Below are 27,317 nucleotides of genomic sequence, written 5' to 3' on the forward strand. Positions count from 1 at the left end.
GTGTGTGTGTGTGTGTGTGTGTGTGTGTGTGTGTGTGTGTGTGTGTGTGTGTGTGTGTGCCACTGGGGGCAACAGTGATAGAAATGTGTTTTTGACATTTCAAAAAATATGTATATATTTAACTAGCCAAGTCAGTTAAGAACAAATTCTCATTTACAATGATGGCCTAGTAACAGTGGGTTAACTGCCTTGTTCAAGGGCAGAACGACAAAATGTTTACCTTGTCAGCTCAGGGATTCAATCTAGCAACCTTTCAGTTACTGGCCCAACGCTCTAACCACTAGGCTACCTATCCCAAACCTTAACCGTCTCAACCGAGACGTCAGACTGTGAGAGCTTCAGCCAGTGTGTGTGTGTGCACTCCCTTAAAAGACGGTACTTATCGAACATCAGGAAGACACCCTACCCACTCAACAAGTCAGTTCACAGTCACAACTCTAGATTTAACAGTGCAACTCTCTAAACACACGCGTTTGGGTTCAGTGCTTTTTCTACAGGCAACAGCCACGCTGTTTTTGACGAGCGCCAGCGCCGAACTCTAATTGATGGATTGAACCAGCCAAGTTGTGACGCATTTGGTTTCCCTATTTTGTTAACACGTTATGAAGCCACATCTAGTCGTCTATTTGTGTAACAGGAATTTTAGTCTGGGCATTTGTGACTTGAATAACAATCCGGATCGGGAGTATAATTTAATATGAATGACAACAATATGGATTCTGATCAAGTTCAACAAACAGGTTGGTGACATTATATAGAATAAATGATATAAATTGCCGTTTTTCTAATAATAAAACGTTGTTTCTGAGAGTTTCTCTCTTTAAATGTCTAGTTTCAAATATCATTAAAACGTTTGTAATTCAGGGAATGTAACTCCTACCACTACATATATTGGAAATGAGCTGCATTTTTCATTGAACAGTTGTTACATTGTTAATATGTTTTGTTTTCAGTCGGACTCTGACTGCAATTATGTAGTCTAATATGGCTTTGTGTTATGTTCTAATTAAAGGAACATAACAGTTTACTGCGTGATTGACTGATTGATTCATTGATTCATTATTTGATCAATTCATTCTTTCTATAGATGGCAGCACATCCGAAGAATCAACAAGTGGTCCTAATCAAAGGATGACAAGATATCAGATCCTCACTTTGATATCAATGGCATCTGTCAACTTCAGCTCAATGATCTGCTACTCTATACTTGGGCCATTCTTCCCCAACGAGGTAATGTTCAATACCAACCATTTTATTTCTTCATTGCTTGTGAAATAGGCTATGCTGCCTGAGCAGTAATGCAGAATTATTATGCAGAATAATAATTTCTTTATTCAGATTATAGAATAAGTTGGCACGTTGCCAATGGGGAAACTAGCCTACAAAACAGAAATGACAAATGTAAAAGTTCACTCGTAATTTTCTTGGTTGGATGGAAGATACCACTATATTATTGTTTAAATGATTGTATGTGTATCATGTGTTGGACTTGAGAAAAGCCCCAGAAGGCAATAATGTGCCATACAATGGACACTCACACATCAACACAGGTCAGGTGATTGCCTGTCCAGTGGACATATGGCATTTCAGTGACCAGAGAATAGTCTCTTGTGACTGACTGAAATCTCTGTTTTAAGGCCTATGCTATATGATGGTCTCAAAATAATGACATAACCAATGTAATAAAGTCATGACGACTGAAATGATAGCCTATGGTAGGTATAGTAAAAACTCAAGTAATGGCACAAACTTTCATGGGTGAGTTTTCCAACAACATCAGATCATCTTTGGCATGAATATCATTGTTTGTCTATTGCCTACCAGTTGACCGATGGTGATCAAATTGCTAGAGCTGATCTTTATGCTTTTGGGAAACTCACCCCTGTCACGTCCTGGCCAGTATAAGGGTTAATTAGTATTGTAGTTTGGTCAGGACGTGGCAGAGGGTATTTGTTTTATGTGGTTCGGGGTGGTGTGTTTTGTTGAAGGGGCATTTGGTTTAAGTATTCCGGGGTTTTGGGGCACTGTTTGGTTTTCAGGTATTCTATGTTTAGTCTAGTATGTCTGTTTCTATGTTTGGTTAATTGGGGTTGGGACTCTCAGTTGAAGGCAGGTGTTGTCTATCTGCCTTTGATTGAGAGTCCCATATATTAGGGTGTGTTTGTGTTTGTTATTTGTGGGTGATTGTTCTGTGTTGAGCCTTATGCTTTGCCAGACTGTTGTTGTTGTTGTTGTTGTTGTTGTTCGTTCTCGTGTTTTTTTGTTATTTTTGTACGTTCATTTTTGATAGTTAATAAATAATCATCAAGATGAGCATACACATACCTGCTGCGTTTTGGTCCTCCTTAACCGACGACAACCGTGACAACCCCAGATTATTAAACTGTGGCTAGTGATAAACTGACCTAAACAACACTTTGAGTCACGACTGTTTCATAAAGTCAGCTGTTATGACTGTTGCCCAATTTTGTTAAGCACATGCCCTCGTCTTCCAAAAGGAAAACCACTTCTTGTACACAATCTTAACTGAAGCTTTTTCAGCAAGGTTTTTGCAGTATTTGTATGTTTGATTATTGTAATGTATCGATAGCACAGGACCATTATGTATGTATTGTCTCTACACAGGCCATGAAAAAAGGAGCCAGTCAGACTGTCATCGGACTTATATTTGGCTGCTATGCTCTGTGCAATCTGATGGGCTCTTTAGTACTGGGTAAATATGTAAGTATTTGGAATTACTAGGCTATGTACCAAATGACACCCTATTCACCCTATGTTGTGCACTACTTTTGACCAGACTCATGGGGAACATGGTGCCATTTGGGAGGCACACATCCTACGTCTAGTCATCAGACTATTCTGCTTGCAACATGACTTGTCACACACATAACACATGCCTCGTCTCTCTGTCCTTTCAGATTGTCCAGATCGGGGCAAAGGTCATGCTAATTTCAGGCTTATTCGTATCATCGGGGTGCACCATTCTCTTTGGGTGAGTGAGTTCTCCATCAACAGACACTAGCCAAAGCACATTGCTAAGTGCCCTCCTCAACATTTTACTGAACTTGGACAAATACATATTTTCGTCTAAAACTTTTCCTCTTCTTGTTTTGCAGCTTACTCGACAGAGTTCCTGAGGGAGCTACTTTTATTACTTTGTGCTTTATCATAAGGTCTGTTGATGCTCTGGGCTTCAGTGCTGCAATGACTTCTTCTTTTGCAATTTCAGCAAAAGTTTTCCCCAACAACATAGCAACTGTTCTGGTGAGTTTAGTCAACCGACCCTTGTGTAAGGGTCTTTGCCTGGTATGTTATGTGTAAGCAATAGACACCATGCTCAAACAAAAAAGCATTATGGTTTAGGTTGTTAAAATGTTTTGTATCCCAAAAGTTTTTCCCTATTCGTGTTGTGGCTGTCTGAAAGCCTCCTTAGCAACAGGCATCGTGACTAGTTCCTCTATTTGGTCGTAATGATATGATGATACAATTGGATTCTGTTTGGAATTGTAAACAAAAGCCTGTGGGTACGAGGTAAAACTGCATGTGGACGTTTACTATGTTGAATTTGTCTTCACAGGGTAGTTTGGAGATCTTTACAGGGCTGGGTCTGATACTGGGACCACCAATAGGTGGATGGCTGTATCAGTCATTTGGATACGAAGTCCCTTTCATGGCTCTGGGATGCTTTCTATTTCTTATGGTCCCCTTCAACATCTACATCTTACCAAGCTTTGGTAACTGTTTATTCATTAACTTTTAACTAATAGTCGTCTGTCTATAAACTCGTTTTTTTAATTTAACTAGGCAAGTCAGTTAAGAACAAATGTTTATTTAAAATGACGGCCTACCCCAGCCAAACCCAGACAGCGCTGGGCCAATTGTGCGCCACACTATGGGACTCCCAATCGCGGCCAGATGTGAAGCAGCCTGGATTCGAACCAGGGACTGCAGTGACGCCTCTTGCACTGAGACCACTGCGCCACTCGGGAGCCCTAGTTACGTTCCCCCATTGAAGAATAAAGTGTGTCAACTGAATGTTTACGTTTTTTTTATTTTATTATTATTTTATTCCTTTTTCTCCCCAATTTCGTGGTATCCAATTGGTAGTAGTTACTGTCTTGTCTCATTGCTGCAACTCCCGTACGGACTCGGGAGAGGCGAAGGTCGAGAGCCATGCGTCCTCCGAAACACAACCCAACCAAGCCGCACTGCTTCTTGACACTGCGCACATCCAACCCGGAAGCCAGCCGCACCAATGTGTCGGAGGAAACACCGTACACCTAGCGACCTGGTCGGCGTGCACTGTGCCCAGCACGCCACAGGAGTCGCTAGTGCGCGATGAGACTAGGACATCCCTGCCGGCCAAACCCTCCCTAACCCGGACGATGCTGGGCCAATTGTGCGTCGCCCCATGAGCCTCCCGGTCGCGGCCGGCTGCGGCAGAGCCTGGGCTCGAACCCAGAATCTCTGGTGGCACAGCTATCACTGCGATGCAGTGCCTTAGACCACTGCGCCACCCTGATTCGAAAAGAGACCGTCATTTTGAGACCATGTTCTGTTTTTATTTGTCGTTATGACACTATTTAGTATTTTTTTGGGGGGGGGGTTAAATGTCATTTTGACGATATTTCGTGCCAAATTATATTAATCTGTTTGTTCCACTGTTCAGCTGCTGATCCTACCAAGGACTCCTTCTTCAGGCTGTTCACACGTCTGAAGATAGTCCTTATTTGCTTTGCCATATTCACCCTGAGCTCTGGACTTGGCTTTCTGGATGCAACCTTGTCCATATATGCCATTGATAAGGTAAAGCCAGGCATATACCATGGTTGGGGTGAATTCCATTTTAATTCAGTTTACTTAATGAATTGACTGAACTGGCATTTTCCAAACCCTGGTATAATTGAAAGCCTCATATTTGAAAATGCATTTCCAAATGTGATTGTTATGTCTAGTAGGATGGACCTCGATACCTTAATATGTTTTTCCTTTGTTTCTACATGTAGTTTGACCTCTCTCCAGGTTATGTGGGTCTTCTCTTGCTTGGCCTGTCGTTGCCTTACTGTCTGGCCTCACCTCTGCTTGGTATCGTTAGTGACAGGTTTCCTGTGAGTACAGTTAACCCAACACTATACCAACCAATGCCAGTGGTGTATCGAAGTCACAACTTGTCTTTTACACACATAAACAATAATGTGATTTTACCTTCTGGTTGTGTTTCCAGTCCACGAGGCCATGGTTGATGGTGCTAGGAGGCTTGTCTACAGCAACTGGTTTCTGGTTCTTAGGTCCTGTCCCCATTCTGCAGATCCAGAGGTCCGAATCTGTTATTATCAGTGTGAAATGCACTATTATTACTATAATTGTACTACTATTATACTAACAATAAGAATTATACTTTTTCTGTCTCTGTAGTCAGCTGTGGCTGTTGGTCTTCATGCTGGGTGTCATAGGATTCTCTCTAAGCATGATTGCCATCCCCACCTTCCCTGAAATACTCAACTGTGCATAGTGAGATAAACATTTACATACACACCAGGGCACATACACACACACACGTATACAAATATACTATATTTACAATGTCCACTTTCACTTAGAAAAACAGGTGTCATCATAGTGCATGAGGTGCAGAACACGGAATAATATTGATAATTTTCCAATGGCAGTGAAAATGGATTTGAGGAGGGGCTGAGCACTCTTGGACTAGTGTCTGGATTGTTTGGAGCAGTGTGGTCCATTGGGTATGTGCTTAAAGTATTTGTCATATTAACTCTGAGGCATGATTTGAAGGTTCGAGTTTGGAGTTATGAATCCTAAACAAAGGTGTTTTTTATTTGTTCAGAATGTTTTGTGGTCCAACGCTTGGTGGCTTCACCACACAGCAGCTGAGCTTTGAGTGGGCTGCTTCTGTTCAAGGAGGCCTGGCCTTTTTAGCCGTGAGTATGGCTATTTACCTATCCTATTATACACACTTCAATACTGTCAGTCCTGCCTTCGACACTAATGACGCTACGGATGGGTAACTCAAATTTCTGTGCTAAATTGCTTTCTTTGACATCAACACATTATTTATGCTAGTTAGTGAGAGTAATTGAGGTCACATGTATATATATATTTTTTCCCCCACATGGGTCTTAGCCCTGGGCCAAGTAAAAAAACTGGGATGTCTGAATACAACTAATGTGTCCTCCTCTCCTCAGGCTTTCTTTCTTGGTATATATTTTCTCTGTCAAGGAGCACGAGAAAGAAGGTAATGATTCCATCATATATTTTGTTTATTAACATAAAAAAAATTGAAATGTTGAGAAAGTCATTTGAAAAGAGTAATCGGTTCGGAGAAATGTTAATTTTTCCCAAATTTGTTTTTATTTGTTTGGATCTAAAGGGCTCCTCAGATCAAGAGGAAAATACCTTCAGATGAACGTACCCGTCTTCTGTCCTGAACAACGATCATCTACCAGGAACATGTAGAGTGAGAGATGGGTACCAAACAATAAACACCACTTATTAAAATATGTGTATGTATTGCTAGAGATTGAGGTGGGCATGCATTGTATTGCTAGAGATTGTGATAACACAGAACAATGAGAGAGATATTTCACCAGATGTATAAATGTGAAGCATCCGGTTGGCGTTTCCACTCATTACCAAATATGGTGGTGAGAGGAAGCCCAGTGGCCAGCAGTGGGAGAAGATGGATTTTGGCCGACATTCTGCAAATTTTCTCTTCGGTGTCACATTTGATCTCAATGCAGTTTTCTGTTTCCAAAACTGTTACGAACAGAGTGGACTAAGTTTTGTAGACTTTACCCTTTGCCAAAGTTTAAAAAAATTGCATTATTTAGGAGTGCAAGGGCGAATTTCACAGAGTAGACATTCCCTAACAGAAATATGCAAATACATGCTAGAACGCACCAATAGGCTCTCGCTAGCTTTTGCTTGGCTATGCCCACCTCGTTTGTTCTGCCCACTATGATTAATTTGCTTACATTGGAAACGACAGGCTGTGGTCTATCTTGGGTTAGTTATAAAATATCTTTGGTGATAATGTACAGAGCCCTTTACTTTTTCCACATTTTTTGTTACTTTATAGGCTTATTGTAAAATGTATTTAATAAAAATATTTCCTCATCAATCTACGCACAATACCCCATAATGACAAAGCAAAAACAGGGTTTTAGCCATTTTTGCAACAAAAAACAACAAATATCATATTTACATAAGTATTCAGACCCTTTACTCAGTACTTTGTAGAAGTATCTTTGGCAGAAATTACAGCCTTGAGTCTTCTTGTGTATGACGCTACAAGCTTGGCACACCTGTATTTGGGGAGTTTCTCCCATTCCTCTCAAGCTTTGTCAGGTTGAATGGGGAGCGTTGCTTCACAGCTATTTTCAGGTTTCTCCAGAGATGCTCTGACTGGGCCACTCAATTCAGAGACTTGTCCCGAAGCCACTCCTGCGTTGTCTTGACTGTGTGCTTAGGGTCGTTGTCCTGTCGGAAAGTGAACCTTTGCCCAAGTCTGAGGTCCTGAGCACTCTGGAGCAGGTTTTCATCAAGGATCTCTCTGTACTTTGCTCCGTTCATCTTTCCCTCGATCCTGACTAGTCTCCCAGTCCCTGCTGTTGAAAAACATCCCCACGGCATGATGCTGCCACCACCAGGGATGGTGCCAGATTTAGCAAAAATCTCTAAAAACCTGTTTTCGCTTTGTCATTATAGGGTATTGTTATTTAATCAATTTTAGCATAAGGCTGTGACGTAACAAAATGTGGAAAGATTCAAGCGTCTGAAAACTTTCTGAAGGCACTGTATATAAGCAGCCAGACAGTGAACAATATATCTATATACACTACAGAGGTGCTAAACGTGGACTGTAACTTGTATTAAAATGTAAAACTAAGAGGATGATGCTACACAGTTTGACATCTCATTTGTTGTCATAGAGTAGCACTAACAATCAAAACAAAAGCAGTTCAGTTTGCAGTTTGCATTATGCCAATATAAAAATAAGACCTGTGTATACTTACTTGAACTGTCAATAATCTCAACAAGCTGTGGCAAAGCTTTGGAACTTTTTGAATGAGCTTTTAGCAAGTTATTTCAAAACACCATTTACTTAGGAATAGTTGAATGTTTCATAAAATAATGTTTACTTAATGACAATCAATGGGCATTTATCAGTTGGCAATGTAAATATGTACCCATTGAAATGCAGTTCTATGTAAATGCCCCTCATTTCCAACACATGACTTGAATTATTTGTCTGAACAGTGGGGTCAGAACACCAATGTGCATAGCTATTGACCTCCTTCATGGTTATGTAGATTGCCCATTGACCAAAATGACTGTATCCACTTGTCAAGTGATCATAACTGTGGTTCATTCAAGTACAACTAATGTAATCTAAGACCTTTGTAACAGTCTTGTAGTTACATGCCTTTGGCGTTATTCCAATGTGTGCTTCTGCTCTCTTAAACTCCTATTTACACTAATGGCATTAGGAGAAAAGTAGGTACCTTTTTCCTCACTGACTGCAGAGTTCGAAATGACATTTGTCTGGTCAAATAAAATAGGGAATTCATAATAAAAGAGAACAGATTTTGTCTACTATCTGTGTTTGAGATTGTTTTGTATCACATTCAAAGAGATCATTCTTTTTTATATGTATTTAGCTATATGTACCATACTTTTCTAACAAAACAGATATTTACATTTTCCTCACTCATAACACATTTCAAAGTTGTTATATTTAACATAATCACTGCAGACATATTTAAAGATATGACTAGCAACTGTAATTTTCTGTAATTACAGAAATACATATACAAACAATTCACTTGGCAACTATTTTTAAATGTATTGGTGACACTTTGGTGATCACGACTTTCCTCATCCCTTTAAGCTATAAAAATACAACTAGTATTAATAAGTATATGCCTTTCTTATAGCTCATAACAAATAGGTTACAGAAGTCAATGAATGCATTACTCCAATAAATAGGATAAAAACAGCCAAACATACAAAATCTCTCCAGGACTGATACTACATTATAGGACATAATAGTAAACTTTTTAAAATTCAGATGTTCTAAAATATTTTTTTTAAATTATGATGTTCAATAGTAATTTGGACATCATTTAAAAAATATTTGAAAACCCCCCACAAAAAACAATGTGTGTATGCTTTACAGGATGGTTTCATTATAAACATATTTGTTATCTTCTGTTCAAAAGGGAATTTAGCATTAAAAAAATAGCTCTTAGTGTACTCTTAACCATAGGTCCATGGGTCTAGGCATCAGGCTCCAAGGCTCTGTTAGACTGTCCTCTCCTGGGGGTGGGGGGCAGTGGTCTGCTGCCTGCAGCATTGGCCCTCCTCTTGGTAGATGACGTTCCTGGGGCATCAGGGTCAGAGAATGTGGCCGGTGGTGGTGATGACGGAGCTTCTAACTTCTTCACTAACTTCTTTTTCTTCTTCTTCACTCTTTTGAGAAACATGGGGGAAAAACACATTGGCCTGACATAAATTTACGTATATATATAAATACAAAAAAAACTTTAGGAAGGGGACCTGGCAAGAAGTCAGCAGAAAGTAGTCAGCATGACCATAAAATACAAGACCACATACAAGGACAATACATTCAAAACAATTACAGCGGTCAACAACATTTCAGTCAATCAGAGTTTTAAACTCACTCAGAGATACACTCTTGCCCATTTCAAAGTATTTCGTAGCTCACTACAAGACCAAAGAGCATTATGGGAAAAGGATTGTTTCAGCTTTTTGGACAAGTTTTCAATATGCTGTCTAAAACTTAGTTCAAATGCCTAGATACTATTTCAAAATCAGTAAATCAATCATAATTTACAGTTCAAATCTGCAAGTGACTCCATTTGTTGAGAAAGTTGTTTGTGAATGTCATCAAATGTTAGTTGTGAATCCAGAAAAGCCTTCTCAATTTGAGAGGCACAAGAGTAAACGATTGTGTCGTCAGCATATTGCTGGAGTTCTGCAGATTTTCCATTTCTTCCTATATCATACAGTGTAATAAGGGCAGGCCCTAAAATGGAACCTTAAGAGACCCCTTTTCTAAGCTGTCAAAAGTCTGATTTCATGCCCTCCAGTGCCACACACTGTTCTGTCAGAGTTCGTTTTGGAACCAATCTAATACGTCAGCACTTAAACCAATTGTATGTCATCTAATAATGTATCTAGTATAATGTATAAGCAATAATGTATCTAGTAAGTTCATTCTCTTCCCATTTTCTCGCCATGTGGTTAGAACAGCGTGTACAAAATGAACAATCGGGATGATATCAGTGCCACTGCTGTGACTTATGAGGACTGTTGCTGTGAGGAAGAGGACTTACTTGGTGGCAGCAGGCTGCTCAGGGTCTGTGTCCAGCTCAGAGATGAACTTGAGTTCCCCAGAGACAACGGCAGCTGACACCTGTGAGTGGAGGGAGAGTAATCAAAGAAGAGAAGGTACAAGGAAATGAACTGTAATTCATATAACCTTGGTTCCCTGAAGAAGGGGAACGAGATGATCTCTAGGTTGAAGATGACAAAGGTGAAGACAACAGGATTCTAATATCCCATAACCCTTTGTAACAATGGGACTAGCTATGCTAGTTAGCAACGGCGCTAGTAGTTAGCGACATCGCTGGTCCCAGATTTGTGACGGCGTTATCTTAACCTGTCGATTTTCGACCTAGCATGAGCTAAGGACTGTATTGGTGGAGGGGATGTGTCGGAAAATTCTAAAATAAATCATCAATCAATGATTTTATTTGAAGTACCCTTCTCCATCAGAACCAGGAGACACTTTAGCTACATCACACAACGATCGCTGAAACAGAACCCAGTCTCCTTACCTTGGTAGGTGTCAACCTCTCATCTGATTGGTCAGTCCGTTCAAAAGGGGGGACTGATAGGTCGGTCTGTTCAGACAGGGCAGACTGTGCCTTTAGGGCCTGAGACAGCTCCTCGTTGTAATCCCCTGGGGCAGACGAGAGAAATAGCTCAGCAACAAACAACACATCCATACAGACTTGACTTTATAGGCTACATATCCACATGGGTTCTTTTTCATGTAGAAAAGTTGTCCTGTGTGGCTTAGTTGGTAAGAGTATGCTAGCAACACCAAGGTGGGTTTCCCATAAGGATCAATAAAATGTATGCAATCACTGTACTTTAAGTTGCTTTGGAGAACGATGTCTGCTAAGTGCATATATTATATTAATGTGGAAAATATATAAAGCTCTACTTACGCTCTTCCGCAACATAGGTAGCTGGGAAGTATCCCTGCTGTCCGTTAGCCAGGCGGCCAAACCACCAGTTGTCGTTGTCTTTGTAGAGCACATGGATGACATCACCACGCTGTACCGTTAACTCATCTGACCGGGTCGCACTGTAGTCATACAAAGAGACAACCTGACAGAGAGAAAGAAATGAAAAGGATTAAAGAATGGTTGACCACGGTGTTAAAATAACGGATTATTTTAAATTGTCATATTTGATTGTTGGGTATAGTATGTTCCAGAGGTGTGGACTCGAGTCACATGACTTGGACTTGAGTCAGACTCGAGTCACAAATATGATGACATGCAACTCGACTTTGACACCAATGACTCGTGACTTAACTTGGACTTTTGACTCGAACTGACTTGATACCCTCCCTAAGCCGAAATATTAAAAAAGATGCTATAAAAAAAAAGTGTGCAGTGCATCAACTCTTCATTTAACGGATTACAGTTTGAATCGGACAGCAGCCAATCAAATTGTGCCAGCTGAGAAAAAGTTGTGCGTGGCAGTGCAGAGGAACGTCGGCGGGTGAATTCAGATGGAGCCCTTGGAAAGATGATACCCCAAATTATTATTTTCAGATATAAAGACTACACTGTATCAACAAAAACGGATTGCAACTTCCAAAACATGCGGGAAGAAAATGACAGACGGCCGCGCAACAACTTCCAACTTTGTTCGACGTTTGAAGCTGCACAAAGAACGGTAAGTCGTGGCTAATATAGCCGACAGCTATATCATTTATAACTATGCTAGTGTAGCATGTAGGCTAACATAACGTTAAATCAATGAGCCTCCACACAGTCAGTCAGTGTGGGAACGTGATCATTGCAACCAAGATTGAGCTACAACTGGCTAGGCAGTTGGTAGCCTAAATCCTGACTGATGTTACTGCTGTTCCTAAAACCATTGACATACGTTAGCCTACTGTAACCACACAGAGAGGGTGTGTGTGTGTGTGTGTGTGTGTGTTAAGGTTGTCGATCGTTATGGGGGGGTGGGTCTTTCTCATGGCTACCCATGTATTTCCATGGAAATATAGAGTTTATTTGGAAAGTAATAAATATACTTTTAAAAGTATTCATGATTTGCGTAAATGTTATATACTAACTATTACTCTTGTAAAAATATGAAATGGTATTACATTTGGTGAAGAGCACATTATGGCTTGTTTAGGACTCGAAACTCAAAGTTTAGGACTTGAGACTTGACTCGGACTTGCCTGTCTTGACTTGGGACTTGAGTGCTAAAACAATGACTTGGTCCCAACTCTGGTATGTTCTTATAATGCATACAGTTGTCAATATTAGAACAAAAACAGGAACTTACCGTTTGCTGAACTGGTACCAAGGAATCTGCTTCCATTCTAATGGCTGTAGACAGATGATCTGGGAAGCTCTGAGGGAAGAAAGGGAACGTTCCTAAACTTCAATTCCACATTCAACTTCATGTGTTACGTCGGTTTCTTTCAAATAGATAAAGAAAATATTCCGTCCACAAGACTAAAATAAAGTTACTGATAAAAGCCAATAAAATACATAGAAAAGGAAGCAACGCAAAAAGCATAACATTATAATGGTGCCTTACTGTCTGTAGCCTGAGAGATGGAGCTCTTCCTAGATGCTGGCCCACTGGGCTGAAACCACCTGCAAACAGAGAAGAAAAAGAGAGAAAGGAAATACCAGATGAATATATTAAATCTAAGATAAACCTCAAAGCATACATTATCGTAGAGGTGTGAACACCTACGGACAGCATTAAAGACAAGAGGAGGCCCGTCTTGGTCTTTATGTACAGTGACCATGCTGCTCTGTAAGATCCTTAACAGCTCTAGTGAGTCTGGGAATGTTGCGTTTTGGTAAATCCTTCCTTTGCTTTGTTGTTGAAATGTCTGGCCAAAGCTCTCATTCTGCATGAATGGGTCCTTAAGCTCATTTGGGTAAACGGACCTCAATTCTTACAAATGATTGACGACACAGTGGTTCACAGAGCTGCTTAGATTCATAGGCCTGTAGCAGTAAAAATCTGTCTCCTTCCCTTCATCTGAACTGATAGGGAAAAACTTGACCGTTGGAAGCTCATCTTTAGGCAGGCTTTCACCTGGTCAGTTCTTTTAGAATAAGGATCAGGTTAATGAAGGCCAGGAGGCGAGTGGACCAATTTTTTTCAGAGAAAGGGCATGTCTAGAGCCACTCACGGTTCTGGGAGGTGAGGGTTGCCTGGGGGATGAACTGACCTCCAAGGGAACTAGACAGCTGCAGTTTGGAGTGTGGTGACAGGAGGGACGGAGGAGGCAGGGACGAGTTCAAGCTCATCTGAAAACAGGAGAAGAAGAATACTTCATTTTCTATTATTTCGGGGAAACTGAACTGTGTTCTCCTATATCCCAACCCCTCCAGACTACACACATACACACTGAGGTTGGTGGACAATAAAACGGTTTATTTGAAGGGCTCACATAGTTAATGAGAGTACTACTTACTGGGCCAGCTTCCTGAGAAAGGCTCCTCCCCATTTGATATATGCCCCCTTTATCTACAAACCACAAAAACATGTCAAACAAATGTCAACATATTGTCGCATAAACATACCAATATCATTGTTAAAGCATACCTTGCTCATACAGGTGTTCCACAGCAGAGGAGCTCCGAGATGGTTCCTACAAAAAAATCGTTTGAGAGGGTCATTAGTAAATTCTAGTTAGTTTGCATAATGATTTACCATCAGTTTGAGGTAAAAATATCATTCACGTTTTAAAACTAAATCAAAACAAGATTTGTACTCACTAGAACAGAGTCCAGTTTATCTTTGACACGCTGCATCTTCATAGACAGTCTGGCTGCTCTGGCGAAGCAGTCCATGGCTGCTCCGGAGGTGTCCTGGAATGTTACTGGGTCAGAAGTGTTCCTGAACATCTTAGTGTCGGCTGATCCAGACCTGCTGTGGCCCTTCAGACTCTCCACCTCCAGCTGGGCCACTGAGGAGAAACAGAGAGAAACATTGTTTTTGTTTTGTCTTTATTGTGTGTATTCCATCAGGGACCATGTTGGAAACAAGTATAATTTCTTTAACGTGTTACCCCGTGTTGTACTCAGCGCAACTTTTTCCCAATAAATCAATCAGATTTTCCTCAGTCCACAAAACAGAAAAGAATACTCATCCAGTCTACCCAATTTCAAGGCCTACCATTTTCGAACGTCCCAAAAGAGACCAAGTTTACACAAAATATTCATAAGCCTATAACCCAGGGGTGTCAAACTCATTTTGCCCCGGGGCCGCATTCAGTCTTCAACGAGGTCCGGAGGGCACCACAAAAAATGTGTTATTTTTCCTCGCTGTCAAAATTACCAAAACATTGTCCTCTATCCATTATTTTGGGAATTTTCAATGCTCCCTGACTGTCTAGTGTTAATTTCTGTGATTAATAGCGAGCTGGAAAGTGTAAGAATGTAGGTCCATTATAATTTCTACACAGTTTCGATTTGGTTTTAGTCATTTGAAAGTATATTGAATTCAAACCCCCTTCCCCCCCATTTTAAAAAAACATTTATAAACTTTTCTTATTTTACTCAAACCACCCACGGGCCAGACACCCCTGCTATAAACAGTCAAATGGCTCCTACACTAACGACTCAAGTTGTGTGGAATCAAGACTTAGTAACACCAGAGACATCCCACTCCCTCATTTATTCTGATCGAGGCGGTGCCACTCTGGTCTACTTATTGCCCCCCGTCCCGCGGAGGGGATGCACCAGACCAAGACATCTCACTGGCAAATGTTTTCTGGGTGGGATGAGCAGGGAGGGGACAATAAGTAGACCAGAGCCAGTTGTTACCTCTCTCACGTTGGAAAGCATGCTCACCTACACAGAGAGGGAATGCCCACCTACACAGACAGGAACATTTCAACAATTTTACAATGGTAAATGGCTTGAGTGAACCATCTTAATTTATCCATCTTTGGTAACGCCACTGTCCTCTTACAATACAATTATTTGAATGCTCTGAGCAAGGTACTCAGGCACAGCTGAGTGTTCCTAAGATCTTCTCATAGCGTGATCTATCTCAGTACAATAATGAGCTGCTCACCTCTGCGGTCGTACAAGTAGACGTGCACAGGCTGGCTCTGACCGAAGGCACAGAAGGCCACCATGTTCTCATGAGGGTGGAATGCCACACCACGGAGGGCTGTGGGGTAACACAGCTCCGAGTACACCGCCACCTGGTCACCTGGTAGATGCAGGCACAAAACCAGCAGATATTATTGATCATAACAACAACAAAAAAAACAACACATGCACTTAGCTAGGGACAGTTTCCCCAGATACAGATTTAAATTAGTCCTGGAACAAAAAACTATTTCAATGGACATTATACATTGAGCAGGCTTTTTAGTCCAGGACTATGCTTAATCTGGATATGGGGAAACTGTCCCTAAATGGATAGATTAGTTTGTGTCTAAATTCATACTGGATGATCAGATGTGGCTGTCTTGTCCTCACCGGTTTCTGCGTTCCACACGTAGGCCATTCCATCCTCGCTGCCTGAGAAGATGAAGCTCCCACAGGGTGTGAACGTGCTGTGGATCCTCTCCCTGTAGTTAGTGGCACCTGTGTATTTCTTCACAGCCAATCTGCAACAACACACACACACAAACACATTTTAGAAGTCTGTACATTAGATCAATAAAAGGACATGGAAGCTTACTTGAGTTATGGCAATACAGAACTACACTCCCTGGATAGTTTATTAGGTACACCCCGTTCACGAAAATGGATCGCTCCTACAGACAGTGAGTCACGTGGCCGTGGCTTGCTATAAAAAGCAGGCAGACAGGCATCGAGGCATTCAGTTACTGTTCAATTGAATGTTAGAATGGGAAAGATGAGTGACATAGGCGACTTTGAGCGTGGTATGATCGTCAGTGGCAGGCGTGCCGGATCCAGTATATCAGAAACAGCCGCCCTCCTGGGATTTTCACGCATGGCAGTATAGGAATATTTTGAAGATAAATACACAACGCAGAGGATGAGAGGACGAGAGTACTAATGGTCAATAGCGAATTGTAAATAGGAGTTGGGTTTCAGTTTAACATCTGTTTAGGATCTGTGGAATGGCACTCCTGAACTCAGAGCGACATGTGCCACGTTGTCATTGGTCTGTACATTGAGTCAGGGGCAGGATACTTGTTATTACTTTGTTCAGTGGAGAAAAGCTGAGGAGAGGGGAGACTGAACATCTGAACATCTATCTCTCAGCATAACATCTTGATTTGTCCTTCTCAAATAAACCTATTTTTCTCCCCCTGATTTGCTTTGGAGTTTGTGTTATTGAAGAATAACATCAATTGCTAACAGCAGTGTCTAGGGTTCACCGAGAATGGCGCGACAAACAAAAAACATCCAGTCAGTGGCAGTACTGTGGGCGAAAACAGCTCATTGATGAGAGAGGTAGGAGAATGGAAAGAATCGTCGTGCAAGCTAACAGGATGGCCACAAACTGACAAATAACGGTGCAGTACAACAGTGGTGTGCAGAACGGCATCTCTGAACACACAACTCATTGATCCTTGTCACAGATGGGCTATTGCAGCAGATGACCACACTGAGTTTCATTCCTATCAGCTAAAAACAAGAAGAAGCGTCTCCAGTGGGCATGCGATCACCAACACTGGACAAAAGCAGGAGTGGAAAAACATTGCCTGGTCCGACGAATCCCAGTTCCTGTAGTGTCATGCTGTTGGCAGAGTCAGGATTTGGCCTAAGCAGCATGAGTCCATGGACCCATCCTGCCCGGTACAGGCTGGTGGTGGTAGTTTAGTGGTGTGGGGAATGTTTTCCTGGCACATGTTAGGTCCCTTGAGCAATGAATGTTTTTCTGACAACTTGTAGAATCCATTCCCTGAAGAATTCAGGCTGTTCTGGAGGCAAAGGGGGGTCCGACCCGGTACTAAATGGGTGTACCTAATAAACTGGTACACCCATTTAGTACCGGGTCGGACCCTCCTTTGTGTATATCGATCATAACACGTTGGGAACAAGTACAAAGATGGTGAACATTTTTGTACTCAGGGCACCATTGCGAATGAGACTCTGGTCTCAATTGGGCTTTAAAAATATATATATTTACACTCTGAGATCCATCACCCTGACAACACTGTCTTTGGCGTGGATCAGTAGACGGCGACCATTAGGATGGACCTCTAACGTGTTGATGGGAAGGCCATTCAGGTCACTCTCTCCTATCTCCTGCAGGACAAAATAAAATATTAATCCAGCTCTCCAATGTGAATGACTGAATAGACTTCATTGATCCCCAGAGGGGACATTGTCACCAGCATAAGACACATTTTGGGTGAACATTTCATGCAATAAAATGCATTATTGTTCTCAAACCTTCTCAATCTTCCAGTGACGACACGGTCTCTGATGCAGACTGTCATCAACTGACGTCCTCCACACAATGATGAACCCAACGTTGTCCGCAGAGAACATTCGGTTTCCTGAATAAATATACAATAAACACATTACTTTCACATTTCAATTCTCATGCGAAAAGGGCGGTAAGCCATCCACCAAATGCCATGAATAGATACTCTAGGCAGGAACATAAAACTGTTATTCTCTAATAGAAAGAGACTGCTGAAGTAAAAAGTGCTTTATAAAAAAATGAGATTGATTGATTTACTGATTCCATACCTTCGGAGTCGAAACACAGAGCGTTGATGAAGCTCTTGTGACCCTCGAACTCCTGGAGCAGCAGTCCGTTGACATCTTTGACGTTCACCCTCCAGACCCTCACCAGACAGTCGTACCCAGCCGTCACCACCATGCCCTGGGCCGTAGGGTGGTACTGAGCACAGTAGACAAACGATGGGTGGGGGAGCACCTTCTGGGCGATGGCCTGGAGCCTCTGCACGTTCCACACTCTGCAAGAGACAATTGAGAGGGTTGAGAGGGATCATAGTGTTGAACAATTAGATCAGGATATCAGACATGTCGAAGAAGAGACTGCATGTGCTGATGATGTACGGAGTGCTAAGCTTGCTGAGTAAACTTACTCTTACTTATACCCACTGGGTTCTTTTTATTACATTTTTTTATTTCACCTTTATTTAACCAGGTAGGCCAGTTGAGAACAAGTTCTCATTTACAACTGCAACCTGGCCAAGATAAAGCAAAGCAGTGCGACAGAAACAACAACACAGAGTTACATGGAATAAACAAGCGTACAGTCAACACAATAGAAATAAAGAAAGTCTATATACAGTGTGTGCAAATGGCATGTGGAGGTATGGCAATAAATAGGCCATAATAGCAAAGTAATTACAATTTAGCAGATTAACACTGGAGTGATAGATGAGCAGATGATGAGCAGATGATGGTGTGTAAGTAGTGATACTGGTGTGCAAAAGAGTAGCAAAGTAAATAAAAACAAGGGGATGAGGTAGGTAGATTGGGTGGGCTATTTACAGATGGACTATGTACAGCTGCAGCGATCGTTTAGCTGCTCAGATAGCTGATGTTTAAAGTTAGTGAGGGAAATGTAAGTCTCCAGCTTCAGCGATTTTTGCAATTCGTTCCAGTCACTGGCAGCAGAGAACTGGAAGAAAAGGCGGCCAAATGAGGTGTTGGCTTTGGGGATGACCAGTGAGATATAACTGCTGGAGAGAGTGCTACGGGTGGGTGTTGTTATTGTGACCAGTGAACTGAGATAAGGCGGAGCTTTACCTAGCATAGACTTGTAGATGACCTGGAGCCAGTGGGTCTGGCGACGAATATGTAGCGAAGGCCAGCTGACTAGAGCATACAGGTCGCAGTGGTGGGTGGTATAAGGCGCTTTGGTAACAAAACGGATGGCACTGTGATAGACTGCATCCAATTTGCTGAGTAGAGTATTGGTAGCTATTTTGTAGAGGATTGGTAGGATAGTCAGTTTTACTAGGGTAAGTTTGGCGGTGTGAGTGAAGGAGGCTTTGTTGCGAAATAGAAAGCCGATTCTAGATTTGATTTTGGATTGCGGGGACTATTCGATGCTATTGCAGTCCGCCACAGGATGTTTTTGTGCTGGTCAAGGGCAGTCAGGTCTGGAGTGAACCAAGGGCTATATCTGTTCTTAGTTCTACATTTTTTGAAAGTGGCATGCTTATTTAAGATGGAGAGGAAATTACTTTTAAAAAAACGACCAGGCATCCTCGACTGACAGGATGAGGTCAATATCCTTCCAGGATACCTGGGCCAGGTCGATTAGAAAGGCCTGCTCACAGAAGTGTTTTAGGGAGCGCTTGATAGTGATGAGGGGTGGTCGTTTGACCGCGGACCCATAGCGGATGCAGGCAATGAGGCAGTGATCGCTGAGATCCTGATTGAAAACAGCAGAGGTGTATTTGGAGGGCAAGTTGGTCAGGATAATATCTATGAGGGTGCCCATGTTTACGGATTTAGGGTTGTACCTGGTGGTTTCCTTGATAATTTGTGTGAGATTGAGGGCATCTAGTTTAGATTGTAGGACTGCTGGGGTGTTAAGCATATCCCAGTTTAGGTCACCTAACAGAACGAACTCTGAAGATAAATGGGGGGCAATCAATTCACATATGGTGTCCAGGGCACAGCTTATGTTACTGAGCATACTACACCACACATCATTAACACTGAACAAAAATCTAAACTCAACATGCAACAATTTCAACGATTTTACTGAGTTACAGTTCATATACATAAACAGTAGTAGGGCTGATTACCAACAAAGACGAGACAGCCTACAGGGAGGTGGTGAGGGCCCTGGGAGTGTGGTGCCAGCAAAATAACCTCTCACCCAACGTCAACAAAATAAAGGAGTGATCGTGGACTTCAGGAAACAGCAGAGGGAGCACCCCCCTGTCAACATCGACGGGACCGCAGTGGAGGAGGTGGAAAGCCTCAAGTTTCTCGGCGTACACATCACTGACAAACTGAAATGCTCCACCCACACAGACAGTGTGGTGAAAAAGGCGCAATAACGCCTCTTCAACCTCAGGAGGCTGAAGAAATGTGGCTTGGCACCTAAAACCCTCACAAACTTTTACAGATGCATAATTGAGAGCATCCTGTCGGGCTGTATCACCGCCTGGAACGGCAACTACACTGCCCGCAACCGCAAGGCTCTCCAGAGGGTGGTGTCAAAGCTGGGACCGAGAGACTGAAAAACAGCTTCTATCTCAAGTCCATCAGACTGTTAAATACTGTTAAATAGCCATCACTAGCACATTAGAGGCTGCTTCCCTATATAGATAGACTTGGAATCACTGGCCACTTTAATAATGGAACACTAGTCACTTTAATGTTGTTTACATATATTGCATTACTCATCTAATATGCATATACTGTATTCTATCCTATTCTACTGTATCTTAGCCTATGCTGCTCCAACATTGCTCACCCAAACATTTATATATTCTTAATTCCATTCCTTTAGATTTGTGTGTATTGTTGTGAAATTGTTAGATATTACTGTTAGATATTACTGCACTGTTGGAGCTAGAAACACAAGCATTCCTCTACACCCGCAATAACATCTGCTAAACACGTGTATGTGACCAATAACATTTGATTCGATTTTTATAAGGAAATCAGTCAATTGACATAAATTCATTAGGCCCTAATCTATGGATTTCACATGACTCGTCAGGGGCGCAGCCATGGGTGAGCATTTTTCTCACAAAAGGGCTTTATTAGACAAAAATACTCCTCATTTTCATCAGCTGTCCATGTGGCTGGTCTCAGATGATCCCGCAGGTGAAGAAGCCGGAAGTGGAGGTCCTGGGCTAGCGTGGTTACACGTGATCTTTGGTTGTGAGGCCGGTTGGAAGTACTGCCAAATTCTCAAAAATGACGTTGAGGGCGGCTTATGATAGAGAAATGAACGTTAAATTCTTTGGCAACAGCTCTGGTGGACATTCCTGTAGTCAGCATGCAAATTGCATGCTCCCTCAAAACCTGTGGCATTGTGTTGTGTAACAAAACTGCACATTTCAAAGTGGCCTTTTATTGTCCCCAGCACAAGGTGCACCTGCGTAGCAATAATGCTGTTTAATCAGCTTCTTGATATGCCACACCTGTCAGGTAGATGGATATTCTTGGCAAAGGATTTTGTGCATTTGGAACATTTCTGGGATATTTTATTTCAGCTCATGAAACATGGCCCAACCCTTTACATGTTGAGTTTATATTTTTGTTCAGTATATTATACAGTATATTGTGCATGCGCCATTAGAGGCATTGTGCCTAGTGCACACATGCCCCCTAGAGGAGATATGTGGTATGTGGGTATGACTTCAATACATAATATTTGTGACACATACACAAATATATCCTAAGCATCGGCGTAATCTAATCGAGGCTGCATGTTTATCCTTCCCAGGCAGGGTATATTTGAGGTACAGGTAGACCATTTACCTGACGGTGCCATCAGAGGAGGAAGACAGGAGGCTCCGGTCGTCTCTGGACCAGCAGAGATCATACACGATACTGAGGTGGCCGTTGAAGGCAGCCAACACCTTGCCTGAAGGAATCTCATACACTGAGAAAAAAAAATTAAATGAGATAACTTCAATAATAAATAAAAAATTCACACCTGTTTGGGAGTAGCACACAGAATTCCTTCCTCAAGTGAATCAATCTCCTTAGCTCAGTGTAAATGACGATTTAGGGTGATTTCACACTTGCAACAAGGCACTAAAGTAATACTGAAAAAAAATTGGCAAAGCAATTCAACTTTTTGTCCTGAATACAAAGTGTTATGTTTGGGCCAAATCCAAAACATGTTATAGATATGCTTGTAATCATTAAGTACTGTGGAGTTTTTACAGGATAAAAAATAAACAGAATGGAGCTAAGCACAGGCAAAATCCTAGAGGATAACCTGGTTCAGTCTGCTTTCTACCAGACACCGATGAATTCACCTTTCAGCAGGACAATAACCTAAAACACAAGGCCAAATCTACACTGGAGTTGCTTACCAAGAAAACAGTGACTGTTCCTGAGTGGCTGAGTTACAGTTTGACTTTAATCTATGGCAAGACTTGAAAATTGTTGTCTAGCAATGATCAACAACCAATCTCACAGAGCTTGATGAATTTTTTAAATAATAATGGGCAAATGTTGCACTATCAGGATGTGGAAAGCTCTTAGAGACTTACCCAGAAAGACTACAAAGTATTGACTCAGGGGTGTGAATACTTAAGTAAATGAGACATTTCTGTATTGCATTTCTAAAAACATGTTTTCCCTTTGTCTTATGTGTAGATGGGTGAGAAAAATAATCTATCTAATCCATTTTTAATTCAGGCTGTAACACAACAAAATGTGGAATAAGTCAAGGGGTATAAATACTTTCTGAAGACACTGAGCACTAAGGTAGCTCTGAGAAGGGGTTTACAATTCTTACCTATGATGGGGAAGGCATCTCTGTCAGCACACGCAGCAGCCAGCCTCCTCCCGTCATGGGAGAATCGTATCGTGAAACAACCCATCTGACCACCACGGAACGACAGCATGGGCTTATTAGGGATGCGGCACACCTGCAACACAAATACAACTTCATCAAATAACACATCTGGGGACAATTGATGGCATTTCTAGATTTCCCAGCAAACGCACAACCATCACAGAACATTGTGTAAATTTTGTCTCAAAGTTGTGTTTCTCAACATGCCATCATGACTTTATAACAACAATTGGACAGCCCTTGAATTGGGTAGCAGTTCGATACTGTTAGACAACAGAACAGCGATAGAACAGAGAGTCGAGATTCTTAGAATAGAAGTTCTTTAGTAAACAGACCTGGCCAGGCATTCTGCTCCAACGGAGCTCAGGTTTGTTGCCTAGAGGTTGTGTTATGGTTTTCCTGGTGATCTCACTCTGCAGCTCGCTAAAGGAAGTGGAGCCTCTCTCCTGCTGCAGGGCCATCATGGAGCGGATACTAGGGTCCACCTACACAACAGACCAGCACAACATATGGTCAAACCTCAACATCATTGGACCCAACCACAACTCACCCTTTGGGAAATAAAACAGCCCAAAACAGCAACTCATGGATGAAGATTTGATTTCTACAACTAAACTGCTACTACTACTAACGTACTAATACATTACTATTATACTATTGCTATTAGTATTATTAGCATTATCATCATAGTGGTGGTAGTGGTAGTTTTGCTAAAGCAGACATACCAGTAGCATGTTTTTGTAGTATGATTTCAAAGCAGTATCGACTTACATGATCAGGTAGTTTGAGACCTTTCACAGTGATGTAGAGGGTGGATGTGTATCTGCTACGGGGATATCTCCTCCACCAGTCCACCACCTCAATTATATTTTCTTGTCTCTTGCCCCGGGGAGGGGGACAGAAGAGCTGCAAACGCAGTTTACTGTCGATGTTCAGCACTCCGTTAGTGCCCACAAGCTGCAGGGAGCCGAGATGTAGAAATAAATTGTTACAAATCTTTTTTTTCCTTCAATAATGGATAAACCATTTGTTATTCATAACTGAAAATATTTCTAAATGCATTACCTTTAGAAATGCCCAGGCGATTTTTCGAAACCCTCGTTCATGTCTGTCGACGTCAACATTGGCTCTGGCTTCCTCCATGGTCATAAAATCCAGGACCTGAAATATATTTAAAAGACAATCTTTTCAAAATGGCCTTTAGGAAAAAGTTTGAGTTTACATCTGGTTAATGCTTGACGTGTGTCAAGATATTGGTGTCACAAACCCATCCTCTTTTCATTATTTTTACCTCAAAAAAGAGCATAACTCGAGGGCCTTCATGGTTATCCTGGAGGAAATACCCAAAGCGCTCGTTGAAGATGATCTGCTCATCCCACTCTGGAACTGTTGACTTGTTCTTCTTGAAGTCAAAAGGCTGGGTGATGATGGGAAGGATATGCTCCACACTCTCCTGCTCGTAGAATGACGAGACCGGGCGGTGACTGCCAAAAAACGATTTGATCACAATTCTCGTCACCACCAGTTTTTACATTTGTTGTGACGGCAACATTTAACAATTAGCCTGGTTCCAGATTGGTTTGTGCTGCAAACTGCTACGATCATTGTCAGATCGATTTAAGCTGCAAACTGCTATGTTTATTGCCAAACAACAACCATAGGAGTTGAATAACAGCACAAATAGATCTGAACCACCAAGCTAGTAACACCAAAAACCCACAATTAACAAAATCACAAACTAACAAAACCATTTCTCACCTGTCCTCTTTTTTCACGTATTGCCCAGTCATCTCGTCAATAATGTGGATCTTGACCATGGGGTGTGAGACCAGCAGGTCAGTCTTCAGGCGGTCTGTCCTGTGGATGTAGACTCCCAGGACTAGGTTGTCATCAAAGACTGGTCTCCGAGGAGTTTCAACAATCTCTGTATCACTCTCCTCCTTCACCACTATCACCAAGGAAAGAAGTGTTACTCAATGTTATTATCATGTTATTCACCTTTCAAGTAGAGTATTTTGTGATTCCATATCTTCGTACAATAGTATCACACTAACTAATGTTACTGAAGATAGCAACAAAAACATCACACCAACTTTTCAAGAACAGCTTAGCCACATAATTAATTCCTAACTGTTCATAATGCAAGTTGTATGACCAGCTGAATGTTTTCTTAGCTTTTTATACCCACATTGTTTAGTTTTCTTCTTCTTTTTGCCTTTTGATTTTAAAGATTCTAGTTTGTCCTCCTCGTCCTCCTCTTGGTGGCTATCTTGGCTCTTCTCTTTGGACCTCTGCCTTTCAGTGACGTCGTCAGACTGGCTGTTCTGCAGATCTTCTATCATACTGTAAAACAAAATGGAAAATAAATATGATAATCTATTCTATGGTAATAGTGGGTAATTTAGGTTTATAGCCTGGTCCCAGATCTGTTTTTGCTTTATAGCCAACTTCTATGGACATTGTTATGCCAAGATTATGGCCATAAAGGTTGCCAAGATAGAACAAACAGATCTGGCTAGGTCATTTACAGCTTTCTTCCAGGTTCATGCAAACCTCACTAGTTATCCAGTAAGACTTCTACACACCTCGTCTCCCTCTCCGGATCCAATGACGACCTCAGCTTCTTCTTCTTCTTCGCACCTTCGTTGTTTAATGCTACTACTTCCTGAGCGGCAGCGTTGGTCTTGTCTGTTGTTGACTTCTTGTGTACAGTCTTCTTCACAGTAGCCATCTCCTCTTCCTGTACCATCTGCTTCTGGTACTCATGAAGTAACTCATCCTCAGCTTCCACCGCAACCTCACTCTGGACCCCGGACACCTCCTCTCCTCCTTTGCTGTTCCCTTTCTTACTCTTTCTCCTCTGTATATTCGCAAGGTCTTCCGACTCTAAGGAGGCCTTGGATTTGGGTGTTTTGGCATTTCCAGCAGTACTATCAGTCTGGTCGATTTGAATGATATAACTGTCCTCCTGCTGCACTGGGGCTGGAGGCAGCTCCCTTTTACTTTTCCTCTTCCCTTTGGTTGGTTGCTCCTCCTCATCCTGGTTCCCATTGTTGTTGTTGTTGACCTTCTCTGTTACCTCCCTCTCCCTACGCTTGTTCTTGGTGAAACGAGGGCTGCCCTGGTCAGCGTGGTAGGTGTTCTGATGAACAGTCTCATCGTCCTCTGTGTCTTTCACAATGTCAAGGTTTTGTTTCAAAGTTTGGAGCTGAACGAGAAGAGTGGGGTCGCAAAGGTAAGAATAGACATTTTACAGAGACCATGCACAACAAATATTGTTAAAGTGATTTCAGGGCCAAAGCTTCTTGATCTGACCTATTCCAACGTACCACAATACTCTCCTGCTCTGGCTGACCTGGGCTCTTCTTCTTCTTCACTTTTTTCTTCTCCGATGTAGCCGGGTCAGTGTATTTCTTGAAGACCTCGTCAAATCTGGCCCTGGTTTTAGCTCGGGCTTCACTCTCACCTAGAGAGGGAAATATAGTATGTTACTCTGTTTACTTTATTCATAAGGCCAGGTATTCATTTATTAACCATGCTATGGTATGTAGCCACAATACAGTCTATGTTTGGAAAATATTGCAATTGTGTGTACTCACCTGCTGGCATTCTCGAATGCTGAAGTGACACTCATTCTGCATGCAAAGGGCCAAGGGAGATTTTCCTCCTAAAAAATGCAAGGCAGCAGACTAACCAGATAGCTGAATTAGCTATCTAGTTAGCTAACGTTAGGTCACAATACAATGGTATGGGTCTGACTGCAAACAATGGAAGTTTTCTAACTTTTATTTGAACAATATGCAAGCAAGCCTGCCTTGTCAGTCTATTTTGACCACATGGGTTAGGCCTACTTAACTGATGACAACAGACATAGCTAGCTATATAGAGCTGTGGCTAGCTAGCTGACTAGCTAGCTTGCCGTTATTGCTAAGTTGCTAACGTTACTGACATTAGCTAATGCTAGCTAATCTGGCTAGCTAGGGTCACCACAATGATGCCAAATTTAGCGGTGTTTTGCAATATTGTTTATTTAAGTGAATGTACATGCTGACTAACAACGACAACCGGAAAAACATACAATTTACCACAATATTTGAGTAAACGATTGGGACCACGCCACTGGCTCCGTTGCGATGGTTTCCATAACAATAACAGCAATGATGGGGTAAAAATATTGTGGATGACGTTTCAGCCATGGTCTTTGATTTCACCAATGAGCATCGCGGAGCGAAGTATCCTCCGCCCATCTAACATCCAGCTGAATCCCATTTATTTTTTAGGCAATGTGTGTACAATGTAACTTTTATTAATCAGAAGTATTTCCTTGGAGAATATATAGATGAAAATGTATCCAAGACATTGCACTTGAGCCATTTTTTCACCATATCTGAATCTACTCTGCAGAACTCTACTGTTGGATAGCAATTCATTCATAGTCAAACGTATATGCGTTTATCTTTTACGTATTTAGCATTTTAATGAATGTTAAGTCATATTTCGTTGTATGTAATGAACATGCTCAG

The 27,317-nt window shown here is 41.8% G+C and overlaps 2 protein-coding genes across 10 annotated transcripts; one reads left to right on the forward strand and one right to left on the reverse strand.

Annotated features, from left to right (window-relative positions):
* The first annotated feature begins 302 nt into the window (after positions 1–302).
* slc18b1 (solute carrier family 18 member B1) lies at positions 303–6,650 on the forward strand. Its single transcript, XM_029729510.1, has 14 exons — positions 303–740; positions 1,088–1,230; positions 2,626–2,721; positions 2,919–2,992; positions 3,117–3,264; positions 3,578–3,734; positions 4,670–4,806; positions 5,007–5,108; positions 5,225–5,316; positions 5,416–5,511; positions 5,670–5,744; positions 5,846–5,939; positions 6,204–6,253; positions 6,389–6,650. Exons 1-14 carry the CDS (start codon positions 698–700, stop codon positions 6,444–6,446), a joined length of 1,365 nt encoding a protein of 454 aa, XP_029585370.1. The 5' UTR covers positions 303–697; the 3' UTR covers positions 6,447–6,650.
* Positions 6,651–8,135: 1,485 nt separating this feature from the next.
* ahi1 (Abelson helper integration site 1) lies at positions 8,136–26,963 on the reverse strand. 9 transcript variants are annotated; one of them, XM_029729521.1, is made up of 27 exons: positions 26,880–26,963; positions 26,394–26,508; positions 26,124–26,260; positions 25,380–26,002; positions 24,983–25,137; positions 24,553–24,742; positions 24,086–24,278; positions 23,860–23,955; positions 23,566–23,751; positions 23,130–23,279; positions 22,735–22,867; positions 21,744–21,867; positions 18,009–18,238; positions 17,706–17,812; positions 17,440–17,558; positions 15,813–15,943; positions 15,400–15,540; positions 14,097–14,287; positions 13,924–13,969; positions 13,793–13,845; positions 13,547–13,625; positions 12,898–12,956; positions 12,640–12,708; positions 11,277–11,439; positions 10,881–11,005; positions 10,377–10,456; positions 8,136–9,489 (listed from the first exon to the last, which is right to left on the reverse strand). In XM_029729521.1, exons 2-27 carry the CDS (start codon positions 26,401–26,403, stop codon positions 9,297–9,299), a joined length of 3,783 nt encoding a protein of 1,260 aa, XP_029585381.1. In that variant the 5' UTR covers positions 26,404–26,508; positions 26,880–26,963; the 3' UTR covers positions 8,136–9,296. The 9 variants fall into 9 exon arrangements, with proteins under 9 accessions (XP_029585381.1, XP_029585373.1, XP_029585374.1 ...); XM_029729513.1 differs by having other exon boundaries at positions 13,508–13,625; XM_029729514.1 differs by having other exon boundaries at positions 13,508–13,625; positions 26,394–26,504; positions 26,880–26,955.
* Positions 26,964–27,317: the final 354 nt, after the last annotated feature.

The sequence above is a fragment of the Salmo trutta genome, chromosome 33 (assembly GCF_901001165.1).
Source record: "Salmo trutta chromosome 33, fSalTru1.1, whole genome shotgun sequence".
Classification (NCBI taxonomy): Eukaryota; Metazoa; Chordata; class Actinopteri; order Salmoniformes; family Salmonidae; genus Salmo; species Salmo trutta.

Excerpts from the sequence above, each read along its gene's own strand:
- slc18b1 (XM_029729510.1), top strand. The coding sequence starts at position 698 with ATGAATGACAACAATATGGATTCTGATCAAGTTCAACAAACAG. Across the intron at positions 3,735-4,669 it reads CTACATCTTACCAAGCTTTG|CTGCTGATCCTACCAAGGAC; the intron begins GTAACTGTTTAT and ends TCCACTGTTCAG. Across the intron at positions 5,745-5,845 it reads GGAGCAGTGTGGTCCATTGG|AATGTTTTGTGGTCCAACGC; the intron begins GTATGTGCTTAA and ends TTATTTGTTCAG.
- ahi1 (XM_029729513.1), bottom strand. Across the intron at positions 17,813-18,008 it reads TCTGTGTTTCGACTCCGAAG|GAAACCGAATGTTCTCTGCG; the intron begins GTATGGAATCAG and ends ATATTTATTCAG. Across the intron at positions 11,006-11,276 it reads TACCTATGTTGCGGAAGAGC|GGGATTACAACGAGGAGCTG; the intron begins GTAAGTAGAGCT and ends CGTCTGCCCCAG.